Consider the following 27,962-nt stretch of genomic DNA (forward strand, 5'->3'; position numbering starts at 1 on the left):
GGCTTGTTCTTTGGCATTTATTTCAAAATTGCAGCAAAAGGAAAAAAAAAAAAAATCAACAGCAGCACCGGGAGATCCGGTCTGAGAACGGAGAGATGCGAAGTCGAGTTGGGTCGGGTCAAAGTGTATCCTTGACCCCACAACACGGAGCAGCGGGGAGCCCAAATCCCCCAAGATCTGAGAGGCGGGGCTGGGGCCTAGACGCCTGGGTCTGACCCTTATGGCTTTGGGAGTGTCAAGACCATGTGGGGGCGCCAGAGACCCAGGCGTCTCGGCAGCCTCCGGCCTTTTATTTCATATTGCACTTCAGGTGAGTCATTGGTAGGGAGGGGAGGACCCGTGGAGGACTAGATGCCGCGGGGGTGGGGGTGGATCCGGGAAGAGGTAGGGCTGAGTCTAGCGTCACACTGGCAGCATCCAGTCGTGGGCTCCTGCTCCGTACTGAGGGACAACAGAAGCGAGGTGTCAGAGGAAAGTCACACTGCAATTTCCAGAAAGCCCGGCGGCGTCCCAGGCTAAATGGTTGCGGATGTGCGCCCCGGGACCTCATGGGAAATGTAGTCCACTTCCCGCAAGCCGGCCTACAGCCAGCGGTAGGGAAGGGGAACCGGTGGCCGAGTGGGCGCAGAGGCTTAAGGGAGATGGAGTTCTGCAAAGAGTTACTGGAAGGCCTGAAAGGCTTTCGGTGGAAAAGGAGTCGTTTTCGGCTGAGATGTCCCGGAGAGTGAGGAGAGGTGTTGTTCTAGGTCCCGATGCGCAGGACATTAGAGAACCTCACAGGAAAGGCAGTTCTAGGTCGAGTGCCAGGAAAGGAGCCCACAGGTTCTCATGAAAGATACCTCGGCCGAGATGTATGGAAACACCTCCGGAGGCTTATGAGAGGTAATACTCCTGGGCCACAGAGGGGCACGAGGGTCCAGGGACTTGCGGAAGGAAATTTCTCAGGCCAAAGGGAAAGCCCAGGGTTCTACGGGCTCCCCGCAGAGCTTCCGGCCCGAACTCCCACGGGTCCCTGGGAAGGGGTCCCCACCGCAAGGACACCCATGAGCCACAGAGGCGGAGGGAAGGGGATTTCTCGAGTCACCATTTAGAGGTTCCCAGGAAAGGAAGAGTGACTCGGTCTGGGGCCCAGCGGCCCAGGGCAGGGGCCTATTGGCTCTTAGGACTGCGGGGCAGGAGGGCTCCCAGTCCAAAGGCTCCTGGGACGGCAACTTCCCGGGGAGCAAACATCCAGCCCACGTCCTAGCCGGTGCATCTCACCTGGATCGCCTTCAGCTCCTTCAGGAAGCGGAGGATAAGCTCAGGCCCGTTTTCCATGGTGGGAATGTGCAAATGCTGGAGAAGACCGTGCCGTGAGGACCAGGAAACCCCTCTTCTTCCCTCCCGTTTCCGAAGGCAGCCCCACCTCACCTTGCCTTGGTACAAGATTTGGTTCACAGGGCAGACCTGGCAAGCGGTGCCAGAGCCAAAGACTTCCCGGACCCGCCTCTCCTCCAGCGCCCGAGACAACTCCTTCATGGTGATCTTCCGCTCTGCCACCCGGAACTCACCCTGCCGGGCGATTCCCGTGAGCCCAGGACCAGCCCCCACCGCAGAGCCCTGCCTCGTCCTCCCAGGGCACGGGGACAAAGACACCCAAGGAGACAGACACCCAGAGAGAAGCGGGAGTAGAGACGTGCTGATGGGGTGTCACAACCCCCTCTGGAGCCTCCTGAAGTTCTGCGCCCGCCCCCCGCCCCGCCCCCGGCAGTAGCCCATCATTCCAGCCACCCACGGACACGGCGCCCTCACCCAGGTCCTAGCCAGGTCCAGCAGACTCTGTCTGACGACTCCGGGCAAGATGACACCGTCCAGTGGGGGGGTCACCAGTTCCAGCACTGGGGCAAGTTCAAGGGCTGAAGGGTTACCTCATGCCCTCGGGCACACCTGCCCATCTTCTTAGAGACCACCCACACCCACCCCCCACCCCACCCCCGATCCCCCACAGCCGGCTAGGAGTTATGATAGACCCACTTCCGGGGGGGAGGGGGATGTCACGGAAGGGCTCACCCCCATCCTCGTGGGTCCAGTAGATGAAGATGTTCATGGTGCCCACCTCGGTGAGCTGGTGGTCAGGCCCATAGAGCCAGAGCACCTGTTCACAGCCCCTCTTTTTCGCCTCCTGCTGCACCAACACGGTGGGCCCGTAATTCCTGGCAGAGAGCAGCGTGATTGACCAGGAACGGCTCCTCCCTCAGACTCACTTGAGGGTTCACTCCCCATCACAGTGAGCAGTGCCCCAGCCATTTCCATCACAGCACCCGGGGCTCTGGGTACTGGGGCGCCCTCTAGCCTGGGAGCCCCTGGAAGGCAGGGCCCGCACCTGATTCATCTGTGTCCCCAGCTTTGCTGGGCACAGGGTCTGGCCCTGGGAGCCTCACAAGGGAGGTGTGTGGAAAGGACCCGTATGAATCTCCCAGCTAGGGCCACACTTGGTAACCCCAACACACAGTCACTCCACCTCCTGCCTGGATCACCTGGGGGGGTACCCTCCCTGCCCTGCTGAGCCACGGTTCCTGGCTTTCCACAGGAAGCCCCCACAGAGCATGGTGGTCACTGGAGGCCCAGATAGGAGAGCTGCGTGTTGGGGTGGGGAGGGCGGGGTGCTGGCCAAGCCTCTGTGCTCAGGGGAGACACCGATGAGCTAAGAATAAACTTCATTTCTGAAGGCTTCCCGGGTGACCAATCAGGGTTTCTCCACTGACTTTTATCCTCCCCCCGCCAAATTCTGAGCCAATGTGTCCACAGCACTTAGTACAGCCTCCCCTGGCACCCCCACCACAGTGCCAACAGCATCCCATTCCCAAGGGCAAGCAGAGCTGTCCCCAGCCATGTGAAACAAGACAGGAAGGGCAACTGACATCCAAAGACACAGATCCAGGGGCGCCTGGGTGGCTCAGTGGGTTAAAGCCTCTGCCTTAGGCTCAGGTCATGATCCCAGGGTCCTGGGATTGAGCCCCGCATCAGGCTCTCTGCTCAGCAGGGAGCCTGCTTCCCTTCCTCCCTCTGCCTGCCTCTCTGCCTATCTGTGATCTCTGTCTGTCAAATAAATCAAATCTTAAAAAAAAAAAAAAAAAAAAAGACACAGATCCACACCTGAAGCACGACAGCCAGTGTCTCAGATGTCTAGCATCCCGGACAAGTAGGGGGATATGGAGGGTTGGGGGAGGGACTGCTGCAGGGACTACTTACCCCCCCAGCTTGTAGTCACCCACCCCACCTGTCCAGGCCCGGATGAAGGTTGGGTCGGCCAGGAGGGAGACAGGATCCACGGCGTCTCCGGGGAAGTATGCGCCCACGGGGCAGAGAATGACAAACAGGAGCGCTTGCGAGGAGCGGGTGACGCCGAGGGAGGGCTGCGGTGGGCGGAAGGTGGCATCGGGGACCCAGGAGTCCAGGCCCCCAAACCCAACCCCCACCTCGCCCCCCAAGTCAGGGAGTCCAGCCCACCTCGTTTCCGATGAGCACAGGCCGGATGTAGAGGCTGGTATCCTTGCCCTCAGGGACCCAGTCCTTGTCCACTTCCACCAGCCGGCGGATACACTCGAGCAACTCGACCTTATCAAAACTCTGTATAGGATTCCCACGAGTCAGCCCCCTTCCCCACCCTTACCCCCCACCCACCCCCAACCTGCTTCCCTGGGGCCAGCGAGGGCCCCTCACCGGCAGGCAGAGGCGCAGGGCCGAGCGCAGCATCCGGTCCATGTTGAGCCAGGGGCGGAAGAGGCGCACGCGCTTGTCGCTGCCTTTGAACGCCTTCATGCCCTCGAAGAGCTGCGGGGACGGGCGGGTGGGGGACGGAGTTCAAACCCCACCTCAGGGAACCCCTGAGCCACATGGAAAGATCCCCAAACAGCGCCTGATACGCAAAGACTGAGACACAGATGCAGAGACAGACCGGAGGAGAGATCACCCGCTGAGTTCAGAGAGGAAGAGGAGGAGGCAGAGACAGAGAGGAACAGAGAGAGACCAGAAGACAGGAGACACACTCCCAGAGATGCCGAGGGATCACCCTGCTAAAATCCCTTCCGTGTTACTGGTCCGATTTCTCCGGAACAGCGATGGCATGCAAGTTCTGTTTTTTGTTTTTGTTTTTGTTTTTTTCCTTTTAAATACTTTTATTTATTTATTTATTTTAAAGATTTTATTTATTTATTTGACAGACAGAAATCACAAGTAGGCAGAGAGGCAGGCAGAGAGAGAGGGGGAAGCAGGCTCCCCGCTGAGCAGAAAGCCGGAGCCGGGGTCTTGATCCCAGGACTCTGACTCCAAAGGCAGAGGCTTTAACCCACTGAGCCACCCAGGTACCCCTGCAAGTTCTGTTTTTAAAGAATCCTGGGGCATCTGGGTGGCTCAGCCAGTTAGGCGTCTGCCTTCAACTCAGGTCATGATCCCAGACACCTGGAAAAAAGCCCTACCTCTGGCTCCTTGCCCAATGGGGAGCCTGCTTCTCTCTCTGCCTGCGGCTTCCCCTGCTTGTGCTCTCTTTCTTGCTGACAAATAAATAAAAATCTTTAAAATAAAAAAATTAAAGATTCCTTGCATTCTTGAGAAGCACTGAAGTTGCTATGGGTGAAATACAGAAAAGTCCAGGGTTTGCTTCAAAATCTTAGAGAAAGGGGGGTCACGAAGATGGGAGTCCGGATGGGGACCCGCAGGTGCTCGCTGATGAAGCAGGGTGGTGGTGAGGGGCTTATATATCATTCTATTTTTGTTTGAAATTTCCCATAATAAAAACTTTTAAAAAAATTTTTAAAGTCCTCTCTACAGCCTTTGTGGGGTTCCAACTGATGACTCCCAAGATCAAGAGTCATATTTTCCACTGCCTGAGCCAGCCAGGTGCCCCAAAACATTTGTAAAAGTAAAAACAACAACAATAACAATAAAAAAATCCCACGAAGTTGATCTGCACCCCCAGCCTGTTGTTGACCTTGGCTTTGGAGGCCTCACAGGATCTGGTCCCTCTTATCTCAGCCTCCTGAGCTGACACTGCAAACCGGTTACAAGGGCTGAAACATGTTCATCCAAATTCTTGTCAGCACGGAAGCTGCCTCAGGAAGACTCTGCTTCTAGCCATAGCTTTGAGTCGTCACCTGAATGCCTCCTAGATATCTTCCCTCAAAGGCCCCTCAGCAAGTTCGGCAAAGCCGATCTCCAGAGGAGTCCCCACAGGGGGACAGCCCCATGGCCTAGCTGGTCACCTTGCTCACACCTCTGGGCGCCATGCTTGGCCCTCCATTCCCTGATCTTGTCCAGCCTGCCAGACCCTTCCTTCTGTCCCTCCCCCAGCTCTGGCTCCAGCTCTCCCCTCCAACCCATCCTCCCATCAGCCTAAGGGGGGTCACTACAGCCAGAGCTGACCTGCTCCATGCCTCATCAGAGCCCTCCATGGCTCCCAGCGCCCTAAAGGGGGCTGCCCTCCTGACAAGGTGCCAGCCCCCCGCCCCTCTGAGGTCCCTGATGACATCCTCAGCCTCCCCTATCGCGTTCAACCCCCCAATTCCCCTGAAACACCGGGCTCTCCTTTGTACTGTGTCTTTGTACTGGTGGCTCCCTGTCCCACTGACACCCTATGCTTTCTTTGCTGAAAGAGACCCTACCACCTTTCAAGTTAGAGGTGGGATCGGTGCCTGCTCTGGCTCCCACAATGCCTCAGCGGCCTCCCTCAGGGCACAACTGCCTGGGGCTATAACCCGAACATGGGGTTTTCGAGGGGAAGAACTGGGTCTGCTCTTCTTGGGGACCCCGGCATCCCACTGCAAGGGGCCTGGAACACAAGAGACCTCAGGGAACATATCTTGAGCAAGAAGAAACACACGAAGTGCGCACGCCCAGGAAAAAATAGACTCAGCGAGAGACACAGCAAGGGGGAAGAGATTCAGAGAGATGGGGAGGGAGGCTGGGGCCATGCCTGCATCGAGTAGTGGAGGCCAGAGCAGGCGGGGTGCAGCATGAGGCTCTGGAAGGGCTGGATACGGGGCTGGCCCCAGCCCTTCTCCTCCTTCCATTCTACCACCAGCATGTGGTCAGTGAATATCTTCCCAAACACCAGGGGCTTGCTGGGGTCAGGCTTCTGGTGAGGCTCCTGCGTCATTTCCAGCTGCAGGTCTGCCGCCTGAGAAAAGACGGGGACCCAAGCATCCTGAAATCCGGTCGCAACTTCAAATTGAAAAACTACAACTCCCATGAACCTCTGGGGCTAAGAGCCAAAGACGAAAAAGACCTGTAGCCCCAGAGGCTTCTGGGACATACCCTATCTCATCTCTCCCACAGCCTTACAGCGGACTAGTAGGACCCCATTGCCAAACACCTTCACCTTTGGACCCTGGACCCTTTTGGAGATGCCCAAATCCAGCTGCCCACCCCTTCCTCAAACCTAAGAGTCCTGAACCCCCACCCCCTCCCCCGCTCAGGCCCAGCAGTCCTGGCGCCAGTCCCATCTTGAGATCCAAAAGTACATTCCCCTCCATTCACCTTGAAGTTAGATGAGGCATATCTTCTGGGGCCACACAGAAGCCAAGAGGCAGGGAGGAGTTTTCGGGCCCAAATCTGGGGATGGGAACAGAAGTAAGAAAAGCAGTGAGACCAGGAAAGGTAGAGAAAGCAGGGGACCCTGGTGCACCTGCACTTTGCCACCATGCACTTGGGAGGCCCATCTGCCCTGGTCTGTCCAAGGCCCAGTGCATTCTAGATGGACCATGTGTTCCTGGACAAGTCCACTCCCCTATCAGATCAGCACCTTGTGGGAGAAAGTCTGAAGGAGGCCAAGCCCCCTCCCTGTCCTCACAAGGACAATCCCCAGCAAGGGCTGAATCAGCTCCCATCACCTCCCAGCCAGGGCAAAGTCAAACACAGGCACCTCCCACCCCTGGGAACTTTGGCCCCAGCCCTGAGATCAGCTCAGACAGAAGACAGCGAGGCACAGCGCACAGGTAAGTGAAGGTCTACCCCGGGGACCCAAATCCTGATAAGAATTAGAAAAGTGAGGAATTTAGAGGCCATATTTCCCCTGAACCCAGAAGCTGGGCCCCTGTCCCCCTCTTCCCTCAGACCTAGGAGTCCAGACCTCTGACCTCGTCCTCCCTCAGACCCAGGAACCCAGGCCCCAGCCCTTCTTTCCTCAGACTCAGGAGATCAGTCCCTGGTCCCACCTTTCTCAGACCCAGGAGTCCAGGCCCCCAGCCCCCTCGTCCCTCAGACCCTGCTGTCCAGACCTCTGGCCTCCTCCTCCCTCAGACCCAGTAGTCCAGACCTCTGACCTCGTCCTCAGACCCAGGAACCCAGGCCCCCAGCCCCCTCGTCCCTCAGACTCAGGAGATCAGTCCCCGGTCCCACCTTTCTCAGACCCAGGAGTCCAGGCCCCCAGCCCCCTCGTCCCTCAGACCCTGCTGTCCAGACCTCTGGCCTCTTCCTCCCTCAGACCCAGGAGTCCAGGCCCCGAGCCCTTCTTCCCTCAGACCCAGATCATCAGTCCCCAGTCCCTCCTCTCTCAGACCCAGGAGTCCAGGCCCCCAGCCCCTTCTGTCTCAGATCCAGGAGTCCAAGTCCTTATTCTTTCAGGATATTAGACCAACTGGGCTCAGATTACCTAAGCTCCCAGCCCCATACCTTGGACACCAGTGACTCCCAATTCCCTTCAGATCCCAGGGCTGAGAGGCAGCCCCATGGACCTGGGGTGTGATCCTAGTCATTAACAAAGACCCTGCTCAGAAACATCTGTGGCCTGCCTGAGACAAACAAGGGAGAGCCAGTCTGTCTGTCCATGAGAGTGGCCTCTCCCCAGTATTCTTTGACCTCACAACACCTCTTTCACAGCCCGGCAGGAAAGCAGCTGGGTCCTGAGGCTGGTGCAGACAGAACAGCCGAGCCATTTCGTGCCCTGTGAGCTGGGTGAGCGGACACCAGTCAGTGAGAACCAACATGAATGGCAGCGGTCACCGGTCAGTAGGTGAGTCATGGGCCGATGCGGTCTGTGGAGCATGAAGTCTGAGGTGTGGTTCCCCATCGTGCAGGGCCCAAGGGCTTCTGGGCGGATGAGAGTGTGGGTCCGCGGCATGGCCTCTAGGTGGCGCCGTGTAGAACACACAACTCTGGCAGTGAGACCCAGAGCACAGAGAAAGGATAGACACCCAGGGCAGACAGCCAGTATCTGGGCAGGAGAGCAACGCTCAGGAAAAGCCAGAATGGGGAAAAAAGGGGGGGGGGGGAGGGAAAAGCAAGAATGAGAAAACAAATAGACATAGAAATAGAAAACACAACCGAGGCGGGTGCGTAGCTGGCTCAGTTGGAAGAGCAGGTGAGTCTTGATCTCAGGGTCCCGAGTTCAAGCCCCGGGTTGGGTGGAGCGATTACTTAAAAATAAAATTTAAAAAAAAAAAGGAAACAAAACTGAGAACAGAAATCAAGAACACAAGATGCCAAAGCAGATATGATCATAAAGAGAGACTGATACAAGAGACAGATTAGGAGACAAACTCAGGTTAAGTCAAGTCTGGAGAAATTTAGACAAATGCCAAGGGTGAGATACAGAGAGGCTGAGGGAGGAGAAAGTAAATAGACAAAGACCAGCCTTCAGGCGAGAGCACAAAGTGAAAGGAGACCCAGAGAAAGGAGGAAAGACAAAGAGACAGAGCGATGCCAACACCTGGAAAGAAACTAACTCAGGGATGCTTAGAGACAGAGTATATCCAAGAGATAGAGAAGGGAGAGGCAGAAAAACACACCCACGGGGCAGAGAGAAGGAGCCAGGCAGTGCCCAGGTTGACAATCAGCAATGGCCACCACGCACTTGGGAGGTCCCCCTGGCCATCAAGGCCCTCTTGCCCTGGAAGAAGCTGACTTTATCCTTCCAGGACATTTCTGTAGGGGCGGGGGGGGGGGAGTCTCACCTCAGCTCAGGGAAGGGGCTCTACCATCTGACACCCCATGCCATGGGGATTGGGTCCAGGGGATGGTAGACGGGCTACTGGGACAAAGAGTGTGAAAAGATTGGGCGGAATTAAAAAAAAAAATGGGCTGAATTAAAAAACAAGGAAGGGGAGAGGGAGGGGGACAGGCACAAAGTAGGGCTCTGCAACGTGATGGAACCTCCTGGAGTCTCATTACAGCCTAGGACTGTTCCCAGCACAATCCAGGGGTTCCTCTCAGCAGGGATGTGACCATCAGAGCCCAGCACTGTCTTTGCATAGCTCAGCACTGCCCTTCATGCTTCAGGACTGTGCCCCCATCACAGCCCAGGAAGGGTCCCCCTGGTAATGCAGTGCTATCCTTTGTCTCAGCCGGGGAATGTCCCTATTACAGCTCCAAACAGTCCCAGTCAAAGCCCCAAACTGTCCTCATCATGGCCCAGGACCGATCCCATCACAAGTAGATCTGTCCCATGATAACCCAGGACTCTCCCATTGCAGACCAAGACTGCCTCACAGCAGCTGAAGACTCCACCAAACTGCCAGGGACTCTCCCACCGCAGCCCCGGAGTGGCACCATCAGAGCCCAGATGGTCCCAGGGATAGCCCAGCGTCAGTAACCCCAGAACTCAGAACAGTAACAATGGCCCCTGCTCTCGATCAAGCTGGGGCAGGAGTCCCGGGGCGGGGCAGGAGCGGAACAGGACGCGAACACCCCTTTTCCTAGTGGGATGGTGCCGCCGGGCACGGCTGTACAGATCCCTTCTGCGAGCTGTAAGCGTTTCCTTCCTCGCGGAGAAACTGTGCTGTAAAAACCCCACTCTCCGAAACTCTGCGGGTCGACCTCTTCGGGGTCAGAAGGGACCGGGAGGACCCATCTCTGGGACAGCGGGAAGCTGGAACGCTGATGCGCAGCTCTGGAGGAGAGCTTGCAGGGACAGTCCGCATACATCTTAACTTCTAGTTCAAGAGAACCGGGCCGTGGGTCCAACTCCCAGTCCGGACCTGAGATCCGCGCCTTCATCCTACCCCAGAAGTTCGGGGCGTCTTACCCCGGCGCCCCCACAGGCTGGCGGTTACCCCCGCCCCAGCCTGTCCCATTACTGTACCCTCTTCCGTGTTTCCCTCGCACCTCCCGCTGGTGGCGTCCCACCAACTACCTCCCTCCACCTCCCTCGCCCTTAAAGCCTCGTGCTCCTCTCCAAAAGACCCCCTCCTTCTCGGCACTCCGCAGCGGAACCCGAGCGCCGGGGGCGCGAAGCCGGACGGGGCCGGGAGCTAGTGGTCCACCCGGAAGTGGGTCTCCCCCGCTTCCCCACCTCCTCTCCCGTTTTCCCGGTCCGGGGCCGCGAACCCACCTGTCCCAGTGCGGCTGCGGCCATGGTCGGTGCGGCGGGTAACTGTGCCCGCCCGGGGCGCGGCCCGGGAGAAAGACGTTCCGGCCCCGCCCCGCTCACGCCCCCTCCCGCTGGAGGGCTGCTTGCCCTACGCGGCAGGCGGGTCGGGCAGCCCCAATTATAGGGCGCGGATGGGGTGCTGGGTCCTGCCAGAGGGCGCATGCGCTGGAATCAGCGTGGCTAGGGGAGTAGGTGGACATGCACCCTCCTCTCAACTCCCACCCAGATTCTGTCCCCGCCACACGATCGCTGTGCAAGACAGTGCATGAAGTTTTTGTTTGTTTGTTTTAAATGCATTTTATTAGGTACTGTCACGGAACCCTAACGAGGATAAGCAGCCTGAGGTAAGAACTAAAAGACCAAGAACTGGAAAGTCTGCGTGTCTCCATCCCTTGGTGATAAGGCAGAGAGTGCTTTGCTGTAAGTGTCGTGGCGGACGCATATAGCATGCAAATGAAAAGGAAAGGGACCCTGGAAGAAGGCCTCTGAAAAGGGTGGCACATAGGGATGGGTGAAGGGGTCGCAGTCAACCCCCCAGTTGGAATATAGTTTTTCCTTCCAAGGAGAAAATGTATGTGTATTCTTTATAACTTTTTAAGAGATCCAACACACATGGGGCAGCTGGGTGCCTCAGTCCGTTAGGCGTCAGACTCTTAGTTTCCACTCATGTCATGATCTCAAGGTCCTGAGATGGAGTCCCACACAGCGCAGAGTCAGCTTGTGATTCTCTGCCTTTCCCTCTCCTCCCCCCTCTGCCCCTCTTCCACGCTCACATATTCATTCTCTCTAGAATGAATAAATACCTGAAATAAATAGGGATGCCTGGGTGGCTCAATCGGTTAAGGCTCCCGCTCTTGATTTCAGCTCAGGTCATGCTATCGGGATCAAAAGATAGAGGCCAGGCCGTCGCTGGCTCTTTGCTCAGCGCAGAGTCCGCTTGTCTCTCTCCCTCTCCCTCCCCACCCATAAGTAAATAAATATCATTTTTAGAAAAGATACAACACACATGGTTCCAGTCCCATCAGTGAGACCCGAAAAATTTTAATCCACCAACGCATGAGTGAGCCTCTAAGGACAGCCCCTAGAGCCCCTAGGGTAGGATTAGCTGGTTATGCCCCCTTGTGAGTGTCTCCCTAGTGACAGAACCCCCAGGGGCAGAGTTGCTAATTACAGCTCATCAGGATCCTTCTAATCCCTAGCAATTCAAACCTGCATCAGTGCCCCCTATATCGAACTCCTCGGTCACTGTGGCCCCAAAACCTCCTGAGGTCAGGATTCCCCCAACTCCTGCATCCGGATTACAAGAACCAAAATCTTGTTCCTGTTGGGTCCTCAAACTCAGATTCCTGGGCCACTGTGCCTGCATAATTCTACTCTGGGATATTCTGCCCCGAATTCTGTCCCCGGGTCACTGTCACTCAGCCCTAACACCACAGGCCTCGGCAAATTGCCAGCCTTCCCGCACAAAGTCTCACCAAGTTTGGTTTCCTATGCCCCAGTCTCCCTCTCCCACAACCTGGCCTGGAGCCCGAGGGGGCGTGGCGGCCACGACCGCACCCACCCCCGCCTCAGCCAATCAGCGGTTGCCGCACACCCTCTGAAGCGGCCAATCCGCAGCAGTCATGCGGCCCCACCCCCCCCACTGGGGAGATTCAACCCAAACTGGGCCCCGCGCCCCTGAGGGAATCCAGGGTACGCTCCTTCCCTAACTGGGGAGTCCACGCCCCATGTTTCCTCCTCCCACAAACCCAGGAGTCCAGGATCCCAGCCCCTCCTCTCTCTGACCAAAGGACTCTCAACCCTTGCTGCTGTTTCCCGCAGAACTTCTGGAACCCGCCACCCTCCTATTACACAGCCAGCGAGCTCAAAACTCCATTCCCTTAAGGACCTAGAATAACAAGGAGGCCTTTTTGTTTCACCTCCACTATTATCTCCTAATAGGGTTTAATTTTTTCTCCCCTGCGGGCCTTTGTATTAGCTGGGGTAAAGCCGACCGGCAATACCTCCCCAGGAGCCTGCTGCAAGGCCTGCCGGGAGTTGTAGTCCCTCGGGTCGAGGCTACGCGTGGGAACACCTGGGACTGGGAGCGCGGACGCCGTCCTTGAGTGGCAGAACTCGAGGATGGAAATAATTGTCGTGATACCCTCCTTCTCCTGGCTGCAAACTGGTTTTATGGGAACTCGCGGGGTGGTTTGGCACATTGGTAAGTGGAGTTAATGTCTAGAGTTGGGGTCTGTAGATGGTAGAAGCTGAAATCTGGGATACTGAGTTTGGGGTGGGAGTCCTAATCAGGAAGGCCCGCGTGGAAATTTAGGAAATCAGGAAGGGATGGTGGGGGGCTCCACGGGGGTGCCCGGAATGGCCTTGCGCCCATACCCCAGCTCTGCACCCCCAGTCACAAACAGCTCAATCCCGGTGCAGAAATTGGCTTCCGAGGCCAGGAACACGGCAGCGGCCGCCACGTCGGCTGGCTGGCCCATGCGGCCCAGGGGCTGGGGAGAGACCGGAGGCAAAGGAGAACACGTGAAGCACCTGGCCTGGCTGCCTTGCCCTAAGCCACTCCCAAAGCACCTGGACGGGGCACCCACCCCTACCTGGGCCAAGGTGCCCTCTCGGATTGTGGCGGCAGGGTCAGGCGTGGAGGCTGCCAACTCCTCCCACAGTGGGGTCCAGATGTTTCCTGGAGAAATGCTGAGGAAGGGAGAAGAGGGGGTCAGGGATGGGTGCCACCAGTGTGGCCTCTCCAGCTCACTTCCAGCCTTCTCTGCTCAGCTAGAGCTGCTCACCAGTTGACCCGGACGCCATATTGACTCTCATCCAGGGCCAAGGCTTTGGTCATGGCTGTTACTGCCCCCTGCAGAAGATGATTTGGAGGCAAAGTTCAGTTCAGGGAAGAGAAGGTTCCTCCTGTTCTCTCCTCCAGCAGCGGGTATCAAGTTGGGGCATGAGAACAGAGTAGTCATGCCTCGGGGCTGAGGTAATGGGAGGGCCCAGCAGGGAGTGAAGGAAGGGGCAGGGTACCTTCGTGGCCACATAAGGAACCGCCTGGACCTGGCCAATGGCCCCCACCAGACTGGAGATGTTGATAACATTCCCCCGGCTCTTCCGCAGGTGGGGTAGGGCAAGCTGGGGAGACAGAAGGCAACGTCAGCCACGCGGCCCCTTGGTTCCACCAGCCACACCAAAACACATCCTGATGCTTGGGTCAATGACAATTGCCCTGGTATGCTCACTAGCAGATCGAAGTGCCTTGTGGGGACAGCATTCTAGAACTCCAGAGAGGGCCTTCACCGGTTTGCCCCAGGGTCTCCGGGTCTGGTTAAGGAGTCCCTCCATGTCTGGAAGGCATTTTTCTCCATGTCTCCTCTCCTACCTCCCTCCCTCCCCTTTGTGTCCCTGACCCTCTCCCCTACCTCCCTCCCCACCCCAGCCCGGCCTGCCCCCCTTTCTCTAGGTCTCTGTCTCCCCCCTCTAGGTCTTTGTATGTTACTCTAACTCGTGTCCAGATCAAGACAGGAAAATGCAAGATGGCTGTATATTTTGCAAAAATGGGAGGAAGCTCTTTTATCCATAAGGGGAAGATAGTCTCTCTGAACTTTAGGGAGAACTCTGTGGTCAGAACGTGATGTGGGAGACCTTCAGGAAATGCACCCATTTTTACCAGCTTCTCCCCTGCAACTCTCTGGCTCCCCAGAGGTCCCTAAACAAATTCTTTCTCCCTCTCCTCCCTTCCTCTGTCTCTCAGCTCTTTCACTACACATGACCTTGAATAAATTCAAATCCTATCCTTCCCCTCACTTTCTTTTGACAGCTGAGCTGGCCGGTCAAGACCTGTTCCTGCCACTAAACATTAATGAATGCAAGCAGGCTCCCCTGGGGGTTCCCAGAGTGGGAATTGAAATTCCCTCCCTCTCTGGGTCACCCCACCAGCAATTTTAAACCTTCTCTGCTCCCTTCAAAAACAGCCTTCACCTTTTCTGAGGACCATGTCTTCAAACATACCCTGCGTGTCCCAACCTCAGGGCCTCTGCATTTGTGGTTTCCTCCATCTGGAGTACTCTTGCTCTGATACACATGGGACTCACTCCTAGAGTGACCAGCCACTCATCTGCCCAGCACCGAAGGGCTCCTGGGGACATGGGATATTCAGTTCACTTTCATGGCTCACCTGGGACAATCCTGGGTAAACCGAGTTCCTCAACACTTCCAAATCTCATTCAGATGTCACATTCTCAATGAGGCCAACCCCGACCATCCTATTTATTAATTTAAAGATTTATTTATTTGAGAGAGAGAGAGAGAGCGCACAGAGGGAGAAGCAGACTCCCTGCTGAGCGGAGAGTCCGATGCGGGGCTCCATCCCTGCACCCTGAGATCCTGACCTGAGCCGAAGGCAGACACGTTTAACTGACTGAACCACCCAGGTGCCCCTGAATTTATCTATTATGTGCCTGGCCTTGTTGTCAGCTCTTCACACAGATTAGCTCATTTAATCCTCAGGACAATCCTAGAAGGGATGTCCATAGCTCCTTTTTCCAGGTGAGGAGACTGAACAGGTGACCGAGGCTCTGAGGGTCATGTGACAACTGTCAGAGCCGGTATTTCCACCCACAGTGAGCAGAGACCAAAACCCACAACCACAAAAAGAATTTCTGACAATCTAAGTCTTAAGAACTTTAAGATAGGGGTGCCTGGGTGGCTCAGTGGGTTAAAAGCATCTGCTTTCAGCTCGGGCCATGATGCCAGGATCCTGGGATCGAGCCCCGAGCATCGGGCTCTCTGCTCAGCAGGAAGCCTGCTTCCTTCTCTCTCTCTCTGCCTGCTTGTGATCTGTGTCTGTCAAATAAATAAATAAAATCTTTAAAAAAAAAAAAAAAAGAACTTTAAGATAATATGAGCACGAGTGCCATCATTATGTGGGCACTAGGGGGGTTGACTCCTCCAACCTCTCCCCGGGGACCTGACTCCCTCCCATCGCCCCCCCATTCCTTTCTTTCCTCTCCCTTATTGACCTTGGAACCCTCCTCCCTCAGCCTGGGCCTTGTGCCTCCCCTCCTCCAGGTACTGCCCCTGCCTTTTCTTTCCTTTTTTTCTTTTTTTTAAAGATTTTATTTATTTTTCTGACAGAGAGAGATACACATTGAGAAAGGGAACAGAAGCAGGGGGAGTGGGAGAGGGAGAAGCAAGGAGCCCGATGCAGGGCTTGATCCCAGGATGCTGGGGTCATGACCTGAGTCGAAGGCAGATGCTTAATGACTGAGCCACCCAGACACCCCTGCCTTTTCTTTCCTAAACCTTCTCCTTGCCCAGCCTTATAACTCCCTCCCCACCCCCACCCTGCAACCGTGAGGTCCCTAAGGACTGCACAGGTTGCATGATATGGGTCATTCGCCACCCTTCTCCTAGCACTGGGCACACAGCTAGCACTGAATAAATATTTGTCCCACACTCCCTGCGGTCCTTTTCTCAACCCTCCCACACACGTTCTTTGGCTCATAGCCCAAACCCCACCTCCAAGGTCACCTAGCACCTCCTCAGAGTAGCCACATCAAGGATGCACTGGAATCTTACTGGCCTGCCCTTCCCTTCTCACCCTCCCTCCCTTCGGACGCCTGACTGTCCCAGGGAGCCTGCAGCCTTGCTCTGGCCTGACTCCATTTCTCCTAAATGTTGGGGTTCCTGGGTCTGCTTCTCCCTGAGGTCTGCCAGGGGAGCCCCTGCTTTGCTGGTTTGCCATCAGTGTATGCTAAGTCTCCCTTAGAACCACCTTCTGGAGCTCCCCTGCCACCTTTGGGTCCCTCCATCTCTGAAGTCTCCAGGGCAAAACTCACTCCGTTGTCTCCTCCTAGAATCTGCCTTTCTTCCTGATTTCCAGCCTCAGACCTGGGGTCTACTCACATCCAGCTTATCAAGCCAGAGAGGTGAGAGCCTTCTGAAGCCTCCCTCTCCCTAAGTTCTCAACTGATCCCTCATCAAGCCCTGGCCATTGTGCCTTCTAAGGATCTAAGGACCTCCAGAATCTCTACAATTGTCTCCCCCTCATTCATTCGACAAACATTAACGGAACACCTCGTATGTGCCAGGTACTGTGGTACATCAACAGGGATACCACAGGAAACAAGACCAAAACTTCTGTCCTCACAGAGCCCAAGATCTGGGGAGGAAGCAGCAATAAACAAATAAAAGAGTATAATGGAATGTGCTAGAGTGTGGTCAGGGAAAGTAGAGCAAGATGAGGGGAATGGGAGTGTTGGGCTGGGTGCAGCTGCAAACCCAGATATGAACTGTGGGGAGGTCTTGAAGAAGCCTGGGCCTGGGCCAGGCAGAAGGAAAAGCATGTGCAAAGCCTTGAGGCAGGACAGAGCTGGTGCGCTTGGCACAAGGTCACAGTGCTGGGAGGAGAGATCAGAGGAGGAACCAGGGCCAGACGATATGAGGCTGTGAAGGCCACCTCTTTTTACTTGCACAAATGCCAGTCTCCTAATACTGGTTTTCCCACTGCCACACTCTGTCTTCTGATTTGTTCTGCAGCCAAGAGCCAGAGTGATTTTTTTTTTTTTTTAAGTAATCTCTACCCCTGACACGGGGCTCGAACTCATGACCCTGGGATCAAGAATCGGGTACCCTACTGACTGAGACAGCCAGGCGCGCCCCTTGAGTGATCTCTTAATATTTTTTTTATTAAAGCTTTTTTTTTAAGATTTTATTTATTTGACACAGAGAGAGAGATTACAAGTAGGCAGAGAGGCAGGCAGAGAGAGTGGCGGAAGCAGGTTCCCTGCCCAGCAGAGAGCCCGATGCAGGGCTCGATGCCAGGACCCCGAGATCATGACCTGAGCCGAAGGCAGAGGATTAACCCACTGAGCCACCCAGGCGCCCCCCTGTTAGCATTTTTTTAAAGATTTTATTTATTTATTTTGAAAGAAAGAGAGCGAAAGAGAGAGGGTATGCATGCATGTGTGGGGGAACTCCACACCTAGTGCGGAGCCCAACAGGGGCTTCGACCTCATGACTGTGAGATCATGACTGGAGCCAAACCAAGAGTCAGAAGCTCAACCAACTGAGCAACCCAGGCGCCCCACAATCTGTTAGTATTGATGGCATCACATCGCTTCCTTGCTCAAATACCTTCCATGGCTCCCTATTGCACTTGAGAGGAAGACCAGACACTTCAGCATGGCCCTCGGGTCCCCATATGATCTGCTCCCCCAACGTCTTCCTCACCAGCCCCTTGGCTTGCAGGACTCAGCCTCTCCACAGTGCCCAGCTTTCTGTGGCCTCTGTGGCTCTCGAAGGCCAGGCCTTCGCATCAGCTGTTCCCTCTGCCAGGAACACTTGGACCTCAGTTGTAGCCACATCAAGGACCCCTTTGGACTATGGTACGTCTGGCTCTCCTCCCCCCTTCTCCCAGCCTGGAGAGCCACCCTCCACCACCTTACCCCACTCTCTAGTCAATGCTATTCATTTTTCACTTACACTGGAAAGGCCACCCTGAAATTACTTAAAAATAAAATCTTGGGCGCCTGGGTACTCAGTCAGTTGCGCATCTGCCTTGGGCTCAGGTCATGATCCCGGGGTCCTGGGATGGTGTCCTGCATCGGGCTCCCTCTCCCCCTGCTCCCTCTCTCTCCTAAATAAATAAATAAAATCTTTTTTTAAAAAAAGAATTCTAATAATCTGAATAAGAAGAACTCTGGATTACCCAAGACCATGGTGTCAATGTTAATCTTACTGTGACTGCATGAGAGAATGTTCTTGTTTTTAGGAAATATTCCCCAGATTTGGGGGGGGTGGTGAATGGACATCAGACACCTTAGGAGACATGAATGGACACCTGCAATTTACTGTCAAACCAAGAGGCAGAAAAATAAAGCAAACAGAGTACAGTATGAGCAACGAGGAGTCTGGGTATACAGGCGTTCTCCGTACTATTCTGACAAGATTATATGAGTCTTTTTTTTTTTTTTTAAATTTAAGATTATTTATTTATTTATTTGCCAGTGATAGAGGGAGAGAAAGCGAGCAAGCACAGGCAGACAGAGAGGCAGGCAGAGGCAAGGGAGAAGCAGGCTCCCTGCCGAGCAAGGAGCCCGATGTGGGACTCGATCCCAGGACGCTGGGATCATGACCTGAGCCGAAGGCAGCCGCTTAACCAACTGAGCCACCCAGGCGTCCCAAGATTATATGAGTCTTAAACTATGTCAATAACTATAAGTAAACATTTAAATCCATTGGTAGTATTTGTGAAGTTCCTACTGATGAAATTATAGGATGTCTCGGTAGGAGGTGGCAGAAGGCAATGGATAAAACAATTTAATAAAATGCTTCTAATTGCTAAGCTAGAGGCGTGGATGGGAGATGAGCCTCTCTTATTCTTAAAACACACCTGGGTGATTACAATCCCCAGGACGTTTGCACAGTCTTTTTTTGGTAAATGAAACACTCTATGGCCTAGTTCTCCACTTCCCTTCCTCCCACTCAGGATTCAGCTTAAAGCTCACCTTTTCCCTTCTACTTCTGCCAAGTTTCATCTGCCCCATGTATATTCTGTGAGCTTGACCTGAGTGGGGTAGATTACTGGAAACAGAATGGGGCAAAGTTCACGACAAGCCATAAGAATGTGCAGATAGTAAACTGTGCCAGGCATGTTCTAAGGGCTTTATGGGTATTTTATCCTCACACAATTCTCAGGAACAGCCCAGTGAATGAGATGCCATGATAAGCTTCATTTTTCACGGGAGAAAACCGAGGTGTATCAAATAAATAAACAAAATCTTAAAAAAAAAATTTTTTGAATTCCCATGTCTTTTTTATGTTTTTAATTTTTAAAAAAAAATTTTATTTATTTATTTGACAGAGAGAGATCACAAGGAGGCAGAGAGAGAGGGGGAAGCAGGCTCCCCGCTGAGCAGAGAGCCTGATGCGGGGCTCAATTCCAGGACCCTGAGATCATGATCTAAGCCAAAGGCAGAGGCTTAACCCACTGAGCCACCCAGGTGCCCCTCGTATGTCTTTTTTAAATAAAGATTTTATTTATTTGACAGAAAGAGACACAGCGAGAGAAGGAACACAAACAGGGGGGTGGGAGAGGGAGAAGCAGCCTTCTAGCCAACCAGGGAACCCAATATGGGGTTCGATCCCAGCCTGGGATCATGACCTGAGCTGAAGGCAGAGGCTTAATGACTGACAACCCAGGCGCCCTAATAAATAAAATCTTTTAAGAAAAATAAAAAATAAATACTGGGCACTGAAAGATTATATATATAATTACGTATATAATATTTAATTAGATATATACCCTCTTTGTGGGCTGTGGTATATGTCTTACCATATACAGGTGAACACAAGTGAGGGCTAGGAGTGAGCGTTCATGGGTTGAACAAGGGCACCCAAATGCCCAGAAACATTTCACCTGGAACTCTGGTGAGACCTCAGAAACAGTGCCTGAGGGGCACCTGGGTGGCTCAGTGGATTAAAGCCTCTGCCTTTGGCTCAGGTCATGATCTCTGGGTCCTGGGATCGAGCCCCGCATCGGGTTCTCTGCTGGGTGGGGAGCCTTCTTCCCCCTCTCTCTCTGCCTGCCTCTGCCTACTTGTGATCTGTCAAATAAATAAATAAAATCTTTTTTTTTTAAGATTTTATTTATTAATTTATTTGACAGAGAGAGATATCACAAGTAGTCAGAGAGGCAGGCAGAGAGAGAGAAAGGGAAGCAGGCTCCCTACTGAGCAGAGAGCCCCACGTGGGGCTCGATCCCAGTACCCTGAGATCATGACCCGAGCCGAAGGCAGCGGCTTAACCCACTGAGCCACCCAGGCACCCCTAAAATCTTAAAACAAAACAAAACAAAACAGTGCCTGAGCTTCCTCACACTGGTGACCACCTTCTACCCAGGCCCGCCCACTCCTGCGGCTCCTCCCTTCTCTGTCTACAATGTCTTTTCCATCTACCCTAGCTTCAGGCTGGTGAACTCCCAACTGATGACTCCAGGCCTCTCCCCTCACCCCAGACCCAAGAATCGCAAGGGGACGTGGGCTAAGCACCCCACCCCCACCCAAAGGGCATCCTGGTAGCAATGGATGGCAACTCAGTTCCATGGTCAGTTGCTGGCAGTAGGGGCGGGAGACCAATAAACCAAAACTTCCACTCCATTCTTTCTCGAGTCCACTCCCCCACGTCTAGTCTACAAGGAAATCCCAACGATTCTACCTTCAAAATGGATCGGGAATCAGAACGCTTCCCTACCAATCCACAGCCACCGGCCTGGTCGGATTCAAATCACCTCCTGCCTGGACCACTCTGGGGCCACTGCCTCCGCCCTCACCCCCACCTGTTCCGAATGCAGCCCTCAGCCGAGGTAGGGCTCTGATTCCCACTAATGGCCACTCACTCCATGGGCTTTAGGTTCAAGTGCCAAAGTACTGTGTGGTGGATAAAGCCAGATAGGCTCTAGGCCCTTTCGTCATCGTTATGCTCTCACCTTCTCCCCTCTCCCCCTTGCCCTGCTTCAGTCGTGCTGGCCTCTCGCTGTTCCTCCTCCCTTTGGAGCAATCCCACCCCAGGGCCTTTGCACAGGCTGTTCTCTGCTGGATCACTCAGCCTCACCCATATCCTTGACTCAAGGATAGCTACACCTAACTCAGTCAGTTAAGTGGCTGCCTTTGGCTCAGGTCATGACCCCAGAGTCCTGGGAATGAGCCCCACATTGGACCCCCCTGCTCAGCGAGGAGCCTGGTTCTCCCTCTCCCTCTGCCTGCTGCTCTGCCTACTTGTGCTCTCTCAAATAAATAAATAAATAAAATCCTTTTTAAAAAATGATAAAAATAAAAATAAAATACTCCAACAAAAAGAAAGAAAAAGAACAGGAAAGGAAAGCAAAGTAAAGCAGGAAAACAGTAAGAGGTCCACGGGAAGAATGACAGAATGTTGCTAACGGTTGCTGGGTGATAGGTGTGTGGAATTCGGTCCACAATCTCTCTGCTTTGGGGTATGCTTGCAAAATGTCAAAATAAGGGGCACCTGGGTGACTCAGTGGGTTAAGTGTCTGCCTTTGGCTCAGGTCATGATCTCAGGGTCCTGGGATCAAGGCCCCTCATCGGGCTCTCTGCTCAACGCGGAGCCTGCTTCCTCCTCTCTCACTTTCTGCCTGCCTCTCTACCTACTTGTGGTCTCTTTCTGTCAAATAAATAAATAAAATCTTTTTTTAAAAATGTCAAAATAAAAAGTTTCGTAGGGGCACCTCGATGGCTGAGTCGGTTTGATGAGGGAGCAGGAGGCTGGCTGAGGACAAAGCAAAAGCTGGCGCCTTGCACCCCCCCTTTCATCCGCTCCCCTCCATATGTGTAGCATTCCTCAGGCACCCCTGACTGCCATAAAATGATAAATAGTTAACTTGCTGAGATCGCAATCCTGCAAGACAGGAGTCTCCCTTGGTTTGCAAATTTCCTTGAGATTACAACAAAGAAGTTACCTTATCAATAGCCCAATTTCCAAAGACACAGAACTCAGTTCCTCAAGCCTAATGTTACCCTCCCCTCCATAAAAACCGAAGGAGGTGGAAGTAGAAGGAAAAGTAAATAAAGTTAAATTTCTTCTAAACTTAAATCTCATTAACAAGGATGCTTGATAGCAGGAATGTAACATTCCACCAGACTTCCAATTGTCTTTACTTGATAGCAACTAAGCCTTCAATATCCTGATAGTATTCTTTGCCCCAATAGCCCTTCTGAACACCCCTTTGTCCTCACCTACCCAACTCCTGTGTATATAACCAACCACTCCTCACAACCCGGGGCAGCCGCATCTCCGCCTGCCCACGGGCCCTGTCCCTGTGCTCTAATAAATCACCTTTTGCACCAACGACGTCTTAAGAATTCTTTCTTTAGTCGTCGGCTCCGAACCTCCTCACCCCACCGAACCTGACTTAGGTTCTGGGACTTCATCAAGTTCAGTGTTCCACTCAGTCTCAACTCAGGTAGGTCAGGGTTGTGAGTTCAAGCCTCACACTGGGCTCCACACGGAGCAAGGAGCCCACTTAAAAAAAAAAAAAGAAAGAAAGAAAGAAAAGGGGGCGTCTGGGTGGCTCAGTGGGTTAAGCATCTGCCTTCGGCTCTGGTCGTGATCTCGGGGTCCTGGGATCGAGTCCCACCTCGGGCTCCCTGTTCCGTGGGAAGCCTGCTTCCCCCTCCCCCTCTGCCTGTCTCTCTGCCTACTTGTGATCACTCTCTCTCTCTCTCTGTCAAATAAATAAATAAAATCTTTAAAAAAAAAAAAAAAGTTTTCTAAAGGAGTCTTTACACTTGCCCATCACCCTTCTGGCCAGCATTTATCACTCCCTGACATTATATTCTATTTACTTGCTCACTGCCTGTCCCCCACTACCAGTCTGTTGGCTGCTCAGGAACAAGGATGTTTGTCCTCTGCTGGGTGCACATGGCGGGTACTTAGCAAATAATTGTTGAATGAATTAAAATGTGCTCTGATGAAAATAAACAAGCTGTTACAGAGAACAGATATGCACGTGCATGCACACTAGTGCTAGAGAAGCAAGGATCCTTGGGAAGGAGAGGCCCTTAAGCAGGAGACCTTTATGGGATTCAGAGGGCAAGATAGGGGAGGTAAAAAAGCTCTTCGTTCTCCAGAGCTCTTCACAGGGTGGCAAAGCTGTTAATGCCTATCACGGACCCCCTGCCCCAACACTTCGCCCCTGTTCCTAACATCCCCCAACACCACCAGCATAGCACTCTGGAATGTTCTGGAAGGTTCCTAAGGGGACTGGGCCAGGTAGCCACACAATTAAGCTTTGGCTGGATGTAAGGATTTGCCCCCACCTACTTGCTGCAAAGAACAGAGTGCTTTTGGAGTCAGGTCAAACCAAGGCAGAGGAAAACTTCTGCTCCGAGAAAAAATGCATCTGAGAATCTCACCATCAGGAGGCCCCCTGGCCTGGCAGCCAGGGCTGCGATCCTCACCTTGGTCAAGGTGTATGTCCCCAGCAGGTTCAGCTCCAGCAGCTGCCTGAAGCCCTGGGCAGAGGTCTCCTCGGGCCACTGCGGAGGTGGGTCTGAGGGTGGGGGACAGAGAGGTGGAGAGAATGAGGGAGTGACACAGAGAACAGGGAAGAAATAGAGATATGGCAAGGAGGGGGCACCAGCGGAGGACAGGGGACAGACAAGAGGGTCAGGGATCCTGAAAAGGAAGGGAGGTTGCATAACAGTGAATAAAAAAGCCGCCTCCGGCCAGAGGGCCCGGGTTCCGATATGAGCCCCGGCCACTTCCTGGCTGTGTGACTTTGGGCAAGTCACTTTGCCTCTCTGTGCCTCAGCCTCTCTGTCTACAGAAGGAGGATGACACTTTGCTCTCAGACTTAGAAGTTTCCCAAATCTGGGGTCACCTGAGTGACCCAGTGGGTACAGCACTTGATCTCAGGTCTTGATCTCAGAGTTGTAAGTTCAAGCCCTATGTTGGGCATGGAGTCTACTTTAAAAAAAAAAAAAAAAAAAAGGAAATTTCCCAAGTCAGCACACCTGGCTGTCTGGGTCAGTGGAACAAGTGGCTCTTGACCTTGGGGTTATAAGTTCAAGCCCCCCCGTTGGATGTAGAGATTACTTAAAAATAAAATCTTATACTCTATGTTGGCTAACTGAATTTAAATTAAAAAGATAAAAAATAAAGTCTTAAAAGGATTTTCTTTTCATGAGTCCATATGTATGCCTGACACTTAGTCCCATAACATATTTGTAAAATAAATAGGAGGAATTGGGGGGAGGGGTTAGGGTTAGAGAGAAAGAAAAATCAATGTTCAGAAGAAAAGGATCTGGGAAGATAGAAGACAAGGGGAGGAAGAAAACAAGACGGCGGCCAGAAAGTTGAGGGAATCTTGGATTGTTCTTTCTCAGGGACCCAGAGCTTGTGTCCTGGCTTGCTCAAGGAGCTGTTCAAACATCTTCAGAGAATCCGCCCTGGATCCTCTGTTGAAAACAGCCCCTGCCATTTTCTAGACCCTAATCTTTTTATTTATTTTTTGTTTTTTGTAAGTAAGCTCTATGCCCAACGTGGGGCTCAAAATCACAACCCCGAGTTCAAGAGTCGCAGCCTCCCCTGACTGAGCCAGCCAGGCAGGCTGACTTGTTTTTATTCATAGCCTTTATCACCACCGGACATACTCGTATATACAGCCAATCCTGTTATTCAAGGCATTACGCTCTATAAAATTCCAATGACAATGAATTAGTGATCATTCATCCACTGCTCCCAAGGGAAATAGGACCTATTATGTAATAAGATGTAAATATTATGGACCAAACGTGTCCCCCGCACGCCCCAAATTCATATACTGAAATCCTAACCTTCGATGTGATGGCACTTGGAGGGGAGGTCTACAGGGGGATTTTCAAGTCCCAAGGATGGACCCCCTTAGAAAAGAAACCCAAGAGATCCCCTTGTCCTTTCCACCCTGTGAGGATACAGCAAGAAGCAGGCCCTCCCCAGACACGAATCTGCTGACCTCTCCTCTTCCCAGCCTCCAAAGCTGTGAGAGATCGACCTTTGTTGTTTAAGCCCTCCCCATCTGTGGAACTTCTGTTCTAGAACCCCTAAGACACTATATATATGTCTGTATGTAGACACCGTATATACATAAACTTAATAGATATTTGCAAATCAGATTAGAGCCTTATCCTCAAAACAACTCCTACCAGGACACTCTATTTATTTATTTTGCAAACAAGGAAACAAGGATCAGAAGTGTTAAGCCATTAGCTGGAGGCTACCAGAGTTGGGATGCTAAATCATCCAGACGGCCCCAGGGCAGGTCCATCCTCTGAAACTAGCAGGCAGGGGTAGGCCTGGTCTGGGAACAGGTGCTTCGGGCAACTAGGACTTTTCTCACCACTCCCCATGCAAATCTGCAAATCCCTGGGAAGCAGTGAGGACTGAGGCTAGTGTTACAAAAAAAAATTTTTGTGTGTGTGAGTTGGTGATTTCACGAATACGGAAACCACAAATGGGGAAAATTAACTGTATCCTTTCTTGTCTATTTCCTTCCTCGAGTGTGTGAATCCCAAGAAAGCAAGAATGTTTTTGTCTGTTTCATTCACTGCCTACTCCGCCATCCCCAGGAAAGTACTTGGGACATAGTAAGCGCTCAGTAAATATCTCTTGAATGTACACAGAGAGAAAGGATGAACTAGTATTCGCCATCTTTTTCACCTTTACAGCAATTTAAAGTGGAAAATTCAGCCCAGAGAGGTTGAGCCACTTGCTTAAAGTTGCCCAGCCAATAAGCAGGGGGAGGGTAATAGAAGAGGGTGTCTCTTTGATCACCACTTTGCTGTATGACCTCAGTGTGAACAGTTCACCTCTCTGAACCCTGGTTTACCAGCAGGAGAGATTCCTAGGAAGGGTAGTCATTAACCTGATGGCATTCTCCCTTCCAAGTCACCACACTAAGACCCATAAACTTTCATGCATAAGGATAACTTCATAGTCATCAGCAACGAGAAGGGCCATCCACGTCACTGCATGGATAAGCTAATTGAGACCACAAGATTTCTGGAAGCTGTTTGCCCAAGATGGTTCTGGTAATTACGAGGCTGAGTAGTTCACCTTATTCAATGCTCACAACAACTCTGCAATGATGATGATCGTTACCATCATTCCCATTCTAGAAATATAGGAACTGAAGCATGGAGAGGAGAGGGCATGGGTCTGGAGGCACCCGGCAGGGACGGAACAGAGCCAGGACGTAAGCCCAGGAGCTGGGGAATCCCAAAGCTATACTGTCCCATCCAAAGGGAGAGAGAAGGGGATGGGGAAGATGAAGGGGAAACTGAGATGGGGGGAGGAAGAGATGGGAAGCCGGGTTGACAGCAGCAGAGAATGGCCTGTGGGCCTCACAACTCACGGTAGCCAGCGTTGTTGACCACACAATCCAAGCGGCCAAAACGGCGGACGGTCTCAGAAATGAGGGTCTGGGGACAAAGATGTCTTGTAAGTGAGCAGTGCCGGGCACCCAGCCTGGACTCCCAAAAGCAAGGTGGGGAGCGGGAAGCTGGATCACAGCTGAGAGGGGACTCCCCCAAATCACCAAGCATGGCAGGAGAAGAGGAGACAGGAAGCCAGGACTTCCAGAGACCAGAGGGCGGGTTATATTCACACAGCAGAGAGCTCAGCAGGGTGGGGGTGGGGGACGGAGGGCACATATCAGAGAGACATTGACTGAAGGGAAGGGTTAGACACCCAGAGGCAGGAGAGGAAAACTCTTCCGGAAGGAGGTCCACTGTGAGGAGTTTTTTTGTCGAAGACTCTGTGACAGGCATGACAAAAGCCCTGAAGTAGGGAGAGATAAAGAACTTTCCCAGGAGACCCAGAACCTGGCCAGCAGGGAAAGCTTGGAAATGAGGCTGAGCCTAAACCTTTGGGATGAGACAGGGATGAAAATAGCTCACCCTCACATCTTCCTCCCGAGTCACATCACAGAGGAGAAAGACAGTTCCAGCAAGCTCCTGCTCCAGGGCCCGGCCCCCTGACTCTGCAGGGAGGAAAGGGCTGGAGGCCTGGATGCCTGGGTCTGAGGGAGGAGGGGGCTGGGGGCCAGGACTCTTGGGTCTGAGGGAAGAGGGGCTAGGGTTTTGGACTCCTGGGTCTGAGGAAGGAGGGGGTTGGGGGTGAGGACTGAGGGACACTCACCATCTTTGTCACAGATAACTACTTGGGCTCCGCTTTGCACTGAGAATTGAATAAAAGATTAGCACCCCCTGCACAGACTCTGGCAAAGGCCTCTGCTGCCCTCTTGTGGCCACCTGGAATGGGGGCCCATCTCCCCGAACGTTCCCCTCGTGACCCCAAAGTCTCATGATGATCCTCTAGAGCAAAGGGCAGAAAACTTGACACATATTCTCCCTGGCCACTCCAGGTGCCTGCTGGGGTTCCTGAGCCCCCCATCCTTGGTTCCAGAATAAACCCCAAACCCTCAAGCGCCATTCCCCAACCACCCACCTTGTAGGTATAATAACTGAGACCCAGAGAAAGGGAATAACCATTTCTGGAGACCCGCCAAAAGCTCAGGCCCCAGGGTTATACTGCCTACCCCTTCATTAGCATCTCAAATTGGGTTTTAATAAGAACGTTGGCTCCAGCACTGAAGATCCCACGCCCACTAGTTCCCAGGGTCCTTCGTCTGCTAGGCTTCACTATTCCTGAACAGCCAGACCCCTACTCACCGAAGGCTCTCACGATCCCGGCTCCGATGCCGCGCCCGCCCCCTGTCACAACCACCACCTTCCCGGCATAACGCGTTTCCGTTGCCATTCTGCTTCTGTCTGTCTTTCCTGTCGCTCTTCTGTGCTTCTTCCCACCTCCAAAGTCGGGTGAGGCCGTGGAGCAGAACCATTAAATAGGGGCTGGTCCACGAATCCCGGCCCTTGGCGGGGGCGTTGCCAGGAAGGCCCCAAGCCTGGCAGCTTGGCCCCGGCCCCCTCCGCCCTCAGACCCAGGAGTCCGGCTCCGCCCCCATCCCCTCCTTCCTCAAAGTCAGGATTTACGGCGTCCAGCCCCCTTCTCCCTCAGACCCAGGAATCCAGGCCCCAGCTCTCCAGGTCAGACCTACAGGTTCCAGACC

The 27,962-nt window shown here is 53.3% G+C and overlaps 2 protein-coding genes and 1 long non-coding RNA gene across 8 annotated transcripts; 1 reads left to right on the forward strand and 2 right to left on the reverse strand.

Moving 5' to 3' along the window:
• BCAT2 (branched chain amino acid transaminase 2) lies at positions 1-10,463 on the reverse strand. 3 transcript variants are annotated; one of them, XM_032325956.1, is made up of 11 exons: positions 10,304-10,461; positions 6,514-6,588; positions 5,951-6,154; positions 3,703-3,813; positions 3,490-3,609; positions 3,232-3,395; positions 2,050-2,192; positions 1,792-1,877; positions 1,411-1,551; positions 1,261-1,335; positions 1-441 (listed from the first exon to the last, which is right to left on the reverse strand). In XM_032325956.1, the coding sequence occupies exons 1-11, from the start codon at positions 10,325-10,327 to the stop codon at positions 403-405; spliced, it is 1,182 nt and encodes a 393-aa protein (XP_032181847.1). In that variant the 5' UTR covers positions 10,328-10,461; the 3' UTR covers positions 1-402. The 3 variants fall into 3 exon arrangements, with proteins under 3 accessions (XP_032181847.1, XP_032181849.1, XP_032181848.1); XM_032325957.1 differs by lacking the exon at positions 1-441 and adding an exon at positions 451-791 and having other exon boundaries at positions 10,304-10,463; XM_032325958.1 differs by lacking the exons at positions 5,951-6,154; positions 6,514-6,588 and having other exon boundaries at positions 10,304-10,462.
• LOC116579959 lies at positions 6,858-18,282 on the forward strand. Of its 3 annotated transcripts, XR_004281478.1 has the most exons (4): positions 7,528-7,987; positions 10,648-10,762; positions 17,585-17,721; positions 18,108-18,282. It is a non-coding gene; the product is annotated as an uncharacterized LOC116579959 (long non-coding RNA). The 3 variants fall into 3 exon arrangements; XR_004281476.1 differs by lacking the exons at positions 17,585-17,721; positions 18,108-18,282 and adding an exon at positions 6,858-6,971 and having other exon boundaries at positions 7,855-7,987; positions 10,648-12,377; XR_004281477.1 differs by lacking the exon at positions 18,108-18,282 and having other exon boundaries at positions 17,585-17,893.
• HSD17B14 (hydroxysteroid 17-beta dehydrogenase 14) lies at positions 12,494-27,946 on the reverse strand. Of its 2 annotated transcripts, XM_032325960.1 has the most exons (9): positions 27,565-27,946; positions 27,032-27,070; positions 26,791-26,873; positions 26,247-26,313; positions 23,314-23,405; positions 13,364-13,468; positions 13,129-13,196; positions 12,937-13,033; positions 12,494-12,834 (listed from the first exon to the last, which is right to left on the reverse strand). In XM_032325960.1, the coding sequence occupies exons 1-9, from the start codon at positions 27,650-27,652 to the stop codon at positions 12,661-12,663; spliced, it is 813 nt and encodes a 270-aa protein (XP_032181851.1). In that variant the 5' UTR covers positions 27,653-27,946; the 3' UTR covers positions 12,494-12,660. The 2 variants fall into 2 exon arrangements, with proteins under 2 accessions (XP_032181851.1, XP_032181852.1); XM_032325961.1 differs by lacking the exons at positions 26,247-26,313; positions 26,791-26,873.
• Between the last annotated feature and the right edge of the window lie 16 nt (positions 27,947-27,962).

This window comes from Mustela erminea, chromosome 19 (assembly GCF_009829155.1).
Source record: "Mustela erminea isolate mMusErm1 chromosome 19, mMusErm1.Pri, whole genome shotgun sequence".
In the NCBI taxonomy this organism is placed as follows: domain Eukaryota; kingdom Metazoa; phylum Chordata; class Mammalia; order Carnivora; family Mustelidae; genus Mustela; species Mustela erminea.